Source organism: Mytilus edulis, chromosome 4 (genome assembly GCF_963676685.1).
Source record: "Mytilus edulis chromosome 4, xbMytEdul2.2, whole genome shotgun sequence".
Taxonomy (NCBI): domain Eukaryota; kingdom Metazoa; phylum Mollusca; class Bivalvia; order Mytilida; family Mytilidae; genus Mytilus; species Mytilus edulis.
In genome coordinates, this window is record NC_092347.1 from 92,061,752 (window position 1) to 92,069,207 (window position 7,456).

General features: G+C 32.9%; 1 protein-coding gene across 2 annotated transcripts; it reads left to right on the forward strand.

The window, feature by feature from the left end:
• Positions 1-1,235: 1,235 nt before the first annotated feature.
• On the forward strand, positions 1,236-3,228 carry LOC139521049 (uncharacterized). 2 transcript variants are annotated; one of them, XM_071314280.1, is made up of 3 exons: positions 1,236-1,329; positions 2,121-2,262; positions 2,514-3,228. In XM_071314280.1, the coding sequence occupies exons 2-3, from the start codon at positions 2,123-2,125 to the stop codon at positions 3,169-3,171; spliced, it is 798 nt and encodes a 265-aa protein (XP_071170381.1). In that variant the 5' UTR covers positions 1,236-1,329; positions 2,121-2,122; the 3' UTR covers positions 3,172-3,228. The 2 variants fall into 2 exon arrangements, with proteins under 2 accessions (XP_071170381.1, XP_071170382.1); XM_071314281.1 differs by having other exon boundaries at positions 1,291-1,333.
• Positions 3,229-7,456: the final 4,228 nt, after the last annotated feature.

Genomic DNA, 7,456 nt, shown 5'->3' on the forward strand with positions numbered 1-7,456 from the left:
AAACCCGGTAAATAGTCGCATTCGTGAAACGGGAAAGGGATTGTAACTACGACATAAGGAACACATTTGACTCTTTCATCTTGCAATAGTATTTAAACATTTGACTTTTCTACACTTTACAAAGTGCTCCCCATTCCAAACGAAAAGACAAATTGAAAGAGTCGTTCCTGCTTAGTTTCATAAATGGTAATGGCCAATGTAGATATAAGTATCTTTTAATTTAATCCTGGTTTCTATGACGAGCTTATTTTTCTTAGGGGGGTATCAATCCTACTTTGTAAACAAACAATCTCACTCAAACCATAATTTCTCTGAAACCAACATTATCAAGATACTTGATTTCTTGATTGACAACATGTTTGTGACTGTTTGAGTTCGTGTTAAATAAAAAAATAAAAATCGCCATTCCCATGGGAACCAACTGTACTCTTTTTGCCAACTTGTTCTTATATTACATTCTGATCTCCAATTTAAATTTGCCTCCACCAAATGATATTAAATTTATACACAATCCTTATTATCAAAAACACACAGATCGATGTCGAATTTGGGTTGCGTCACCTTTACTGTTCTTTCTTGAGGTATGTCACATTATAACGTTCATTCTCCATTAATTTCTTTTTACTTTCATTTGTACAATCTTCGTGGATCTAAGAAATTTGAACAAGGGTAAACTATTGTTGCCTCCAATTTATATGAGCTATACACATTTGGCAGATGGGTTTTAAAGGGAAAAAATGACCTACTGCTGCAAGACCTTCAGAAGTTTTTTTTGCGTATAATTGTATGTGTCAGATGAAAAAAAAACACTCATAAGATGTATAAATTTTACACCCCCAGAAAGGACCATCCATCCCCCTATAGCAGACATTAACTGGAATGGCACAATTTGTAAGCCGAGGCACATGTACAATAAGTACCCATTGGAGCACGTCTATTGAAGTCAATTGTCGCACAAGTTTCCAAAACTTTTAAATCAGACACTTTTATAAACGAATTTCATTGTTTTGTCATAGTTTTTATGTTAATGAATCGAATAATTTGTTATTGAATTATTGATAGAAACATATTTGATTTATTTAAACTAAACCCATCAGAGATCATTTAGATAAGAAATCTGAATCCAATATATTTAATATTCCAAATACTCTTATGTATAAGATCTACTAGTACATAGGATATATAGTATTAGTAAATGAACTCGCATTCTTATCTGCTTGTCTATATCTGTGCAATCTGAATTTAATTTCACACTTGACATTAGATCCATTTATAATCTTCACACTTTTCTCCAAATACATAATATAGAACTATAACCTGCCTTTAACAGTAAGTAAGTTAGGACAATATAACATATTTAGAATGCATCAGTTACTTCAGAATTTGTGTAATTTCCAACTGGTAACGTCAAATAGACTATATTTCTTTTAGCTGTGGTCATTTTCATGTCCAATTATATCCTTTCATGTCATATAATTTAAACCATCTTTTGTTTCACTGATACCACAACATACTATAGTTAACATATGCTTGCTTAAAACTTAGAGTGAGATTAAAAATGTAGCCTTTTCTCACGAAAAAATACGACGGATGCAATACTTAAGGAAAATACTCTAAAGTACCTCTAAGACTAGAGCGTATTGTATTATTTGCTGCTGACGATCATGTATGATTGCAAGGATTATTGTGCATTATTTATGCATGCGACGGAAACGCTCAATCTTGACTTTTTTTTAACAGATTTGAGATCCCCTTTCTATCAAAAGCAAACGTTGCGTGATATAAACTGACAACAAGTATTACATATTCCTATATTGTTGCTTAGTTTTCAATTTCATTAAAATCTGAAAAAAAACTTATTTTTATACACATGCACGAGAGGATTGAATGGTTTAGACTTAATTAAGATGTAATGATAACATGTACTACATCTTTCTATATTGTTGCTAAGTTTTAAATTTTAACATATCTCTAGATCTGAAATAATTTCTTTTCTACACATCCATGCACGTGAGGATTGAATAGTGAAGATGTAATTCAGATATAATGATAACATGCCGTTAAATGAATGCAACGTGGAGTTTTTTACATGTCAATTTAGAACTTACTTTTAAACACAGAAATGAGAGGAATAATAGTTGTAACTGTGATGCTAGCCATGTTAGGTGTAACCGAAGGATCCAGCAAGAAAGGCATTGGTATAGCTGGAGCTGACACGTATATTTGTGGTGATGAACAGGCATTTACAACTGCTCACTGGTGGTAAAGGTTATAGATTATCAAAGATTGTCATTTTAAATATAAAAAGTAATAATGGCATCTAACAAAAACTGTCTTTATAAAAAAAAAAAGATGCAAGAACAGAATTAAAAGGCGAACAAATCAATCTTCTACGAAAATAACGATTCTTGGTGATACCTTTATTTTAAATGCTGGTACTACTGCTTACTACTTTAAACGAATGTAATATATACTTATACAGCATAACTACTATAACCTAGTTATCGTTTCAGGTATGATTGGCGTATCAAACCCACGGAACATCAGTTAAAGAACTGCACTAATAAACCAAAGCCTGGGTATGTTCCCTTAGTTTGGGGCCATGGACAGTGGGCTGACACAAAATTCAATCTTACAGACGACATCCACTATGTTTTAGGCTTTAATGAGCCGAATCACCCAGAACAGGTTAACATGACCCCACATACAGCTGCAAAACACTGGCAAGCTATTGAGACCAGAGCCCCTGGCAAGGTTTTGGTAAGCCCTGCAGCTGCACCTTGTGGACATTGTCAATACGATACTATTGCCTGGCTAGATGAATTCTTTCGCAATTGCACTGGTTGTAGAGTAGACCACATTGCTACACATGCTTATTGGTGCAATGCTGATAAAATTATGTCGTTTTTGAAACAGATATGGGATCGATTCCATAAACCAATATGGCTCACAGAATTTGCCTGTATGAAAACCCATTCTGTAAATGTACAGTTGCAATTCATGCGGGATCTACTACCTCGATTAGAAGCAGCGCCATTTGTTTTTCGATACGCTTGGTTTGTTAGTAGATGGTCGGGAGATGGCTTTGTGACATCATCAGCTAGTCTGCTGCATCAAAATTCTCCAACGCTTACAACTCTGGGACACTTTTATAACAATTTCATTCATTGACAGTTGCATTGTTAGATAAACATTTTTTTTTTTATTAAAAAGACATTCGAAAGTCTACCAACGAGTTTGGATAGTTCAACTTACGTTCAGTATTGAAAATTAGAATAGCGGTTCATAACTGGTATAGGTGTCAGACCACCAATTAAAAATCCCTATCTGTTCTACCAATTTTTGCAATTTTCACAGCTTTCTAAATATTTTACTTTAAGTTTAACTTCATAGAAACCAGGTATATCCAAAATCGTACAGGTATCACCTTTCTACATGCCAATTTTCAACATACATTCAAAGACTTATGAGAAAAGTCTGGCCCTCGGAACACATACTATCAAAATAACTCCTGGTTTTCTGGAAATATTAAATTAGTATGCTATGGATCGTAATGATACTGAATTTTTGATGCAAACTCTTAGACAAGTAAATTTTGGCTAAAAATCTTTTACAGAAAGTTTCATTTCTGCAAATTTCTTGTGTAGTTTAAGTAAACAATGGCATCACAGCACTATTTTGTGTCAGAGTAGGTCTACTTTTACGTTTCAAATTGGAGGGAGTAATTGGTGGTCTGACACCTATAAACAAAACTCATTATAGATATACACATGACGCGCGTTTCTTATACACAAGATTCATCTGTAGTACCTGCTCATATCATAAGCTGTGAAAGCCAAGGATGTATCAGTAGTTGATAAAATTGGCTGAAAGGGACCCCAGAAAAAGAATCGCTTTGTAATACTATGACATTTCAAGAACGGTAGCTTTTGAATACTATGACATTTCAAGAACGGTAGCTTTTGAATCTCGAAGTACTAACTTCTGACTGGCGTAGTACACTAGCATCATTATTGAACCAAAGCTGGAACAATAAAAATAACGCCATATGAAGCTGGTACGTCTGAAGAGCTTTTCTTGATTTAGCTTCACAAAGTACGCTTGATTTACCCCATTTTTTAAAGCCTGGATACGCTAAGGAGCTATATGACCAAAAAGGAACACACAATAAGCCAAACAAATCAAGGGTGAAGTCAGAAGCTTAGTTTTCATAGTAATTTCTAAATCAACGAAAGTATTATATAAATCATGTCGGTAAAGAAACACCGACTATATAATATATTAGTTTATGATACTAACAGTTCAACTACTAGCAGCGGTATCAACCCAGTAAAAGAAAATGAAAAAAGCACAGAAGATTCACGATATCTTCTGTCTTATGAATTTTTACTCTTTACTGTAAAAAAAAAAACAACCAACCAATCCAAACCGTTTAACGAACAGTGTCAACTAGTTCAGCTTATACTTTGAATGCATCACCCGTCATCAACAGGATTTCAATCTAATTTGTAGCAAATGTCATAACATGAAGTAACTAGAGATAATAGAACTACCAAGTGGAGTTTACTAGGATCAAGGATTGACTGACAATGTCTTGAATAAGTTTAGAAAGTGAGACATCAACATGATCAATCGTTATAAGCAATTATCAACGATACAAATCGAAATTTATATACTACTTTAGGGTACATGAGATGCAAGTTATTTATTAAAAAGGTCAACATCAGTAGCTCTGTTAATTAAACCGAATGCATTTGCTTATTTTCTTCTTTTAATTGTTGTTTAATATAAATACGACTTTGTGTTATCAAAAGAACAAGCCGGCTAAGGTAACCAACAACAGATACACACTGAAATAACAATGTAAATCTTTAGAAATCTTCTGTTGACATTTTATCGAAACTAGTGCTACATAAATATGGGCTGTTTTTGACAAAACAATGCACATATGTCGGGTACTAGCATCACTAAGTCATGCTAAATTACTGAAATCTTCAAAATTTTAATATTTTAGTTAAATTTTAGGCGGTTTCCGTCTTTAATGAAAGTGGCCGCATTCGTGTTCATTCATAAAATTGAAATGTAAGTTGTATTTAATGATAATACATAACATATATAAAGACTGAGGATAAACACGGATGCGGCCACTTTCATTTTTGACAAAAACCAACGTTTTTTGGCATATTTGATAGATTTTTCATATTTAAGCTTGAATCGATGAGTTTTTAATGACTAAATCAGTTAAAATATTTCACATAAACTAATTGAATCAATTGAAATAGACACTTTTAAGTGTTTAAAAAGTGTCCAAAATCTTTCGTTAGATGAACCTGAACTTTGAAGCCAAAATCGGCCCTTACCGGACCTACTCCGTTAAAAACGAATTATACTGTTTTTCAAATAGTAGGTGCGCACACTTTTACTTTCATTAAGAAATGAGAGAGAAATTGAAACGCTTTAAGTTCGACCTTTTTAAAAAAAAATATATACTAGTGTTCTAAATATTTGTCAGGATTAAAATATATATAAAATCAAAATAGAATAACAAAAATACCGAACTCTAACGAAAAGTTCCCATGTGAAGGACAGAATTAAAAGCTCAAACACATCAAACTAATGGAAACAACCGTGTTACGGTGTTTGAATAAACCTGATTATATAGCTAGTTAAACCTACACTTGTAAAAAGTCGCATACAATTTAATTTTATTGACAACGATGTGTGAACAAAACAAACACACGTAAAAGATAAAATGTCAAAACTAGGAGTACAGGAGTTAACATTATGTTATAACCTTAATCACTATAAAAACAAATAAATATGTCAACATATAGAAAAACCACATTAGCAAAAACGAAAGACAAAATTTACAAATTTGCCATAGCACAATGACGGTAGTTATAAATACCGTCAAATGGATAATGGATATTACCAAAAATAGACTAAATAGTGAAAGTGATAATTTAAATTAAAATTAAAACACAATGTTGACTGCTGTATTTTTGACATTTTTTGCCTATTATGTCAGTTTATTTTTTCACACATGGTTGTCGATATGATGGAATTTGATGCGACTGTCATACAAGGGAGAGATTTAGCTTGCTCTTAAACCAGGTTCAATCCATAATTTCTACATCAGAAAAGGCATGTACCAAGTCAGGAATATGACAGTTATTATCCATTAGTTTTATATGTTTGAGCGTTTGATTTTGCCATTTGATTACTTTCCGTTTTGAATTTTCCTCGGAGTTCAGTATTTTTGTGATTTTACTTTTTATAAATACAAATAAAAGAAAACAAGAAAGCGCTATTAAGATAATAGAATCAATACTTCAAAACCATTTTTGAAAGAAGGACGAAAGATACCAGATGGACATTCAAACTCATAAATCGAAAATAAACTGACAACGCCATGGCTAAAAATGAAGTTGACAAGGAATGTTTATCAACAAGGTTTTGGTATCCTCCGATGAACTGTTTTAAGAAAAGGACGAGACGTTCTTGGACACACCCTGGTTCATTAACTTTCTGCTCGGACACTGGTGACGTTTTACAAAGTCTTAGTAGCAGCTGCAAGTTCTTGAATACCGAATGAGTTAGGAAATATATATCCCATATGCAGGGGAAGTTTGTATATTTCTACTAATTGGGGTGGGATTCATTATTTCTTTAATTTCCAGGGGGAATGTAGGATGTATCAATGGAACTTAAACAGAGAAGTTTGGGTTGTTTAAAATGGAAAGAACATCATCAATTTATCTAAATGTGAAATTTAATTATCTGGCGTCTTTGATCTTCTTGTTTTTGACAGGTGTCCGAATGGACTTCGAATCATAAGGTAATAAGTAGAGGTCGACAAGGAGGCTTCTTTAAATAACTCGTGGTCTTATATGTCACGTATACTCTTAATTTGGGTTGACTTATATATAGATTGAAGAATACACTTCAACCAAGTATAATTACATCGCGATATTGTCTGTTACTGTACGAATAAGGTATGGTGGTGTACAATTTTTAGAATGCATCGATTGTTAAATCATTTTGTATCCTTTCTAATTGGGAATGGTAAGTTGATAAAAAAAAATTAATCTATGTTCCAATTATATATCATTTCATAATTCATATTATCATTGTTTAATTCATATTATCATCGTCCTTTGATACACTAATTTTTCACCTAGACACAATATTTATAATGCTTCACAGTTTTTGTCGAGCCTGCGACATTTCTTTCGCGCAAGCGAGACATAGCGATCTTAGATGCTGTCGTCGGCGCCATCGTGGACGTCGGTGACGTCAACATTTAGGTTCAGTATGTGGTTAATTATTTGTTTGTACATTTATAACCTTGTCATACCTGCATGGAATTTTAGATAGAAGCTTGATAATGTCTGAAATAAGTATCTTTAGCAAAATTATGAAAACTATTTTCAATTTTTCATTGTATCGATATAAA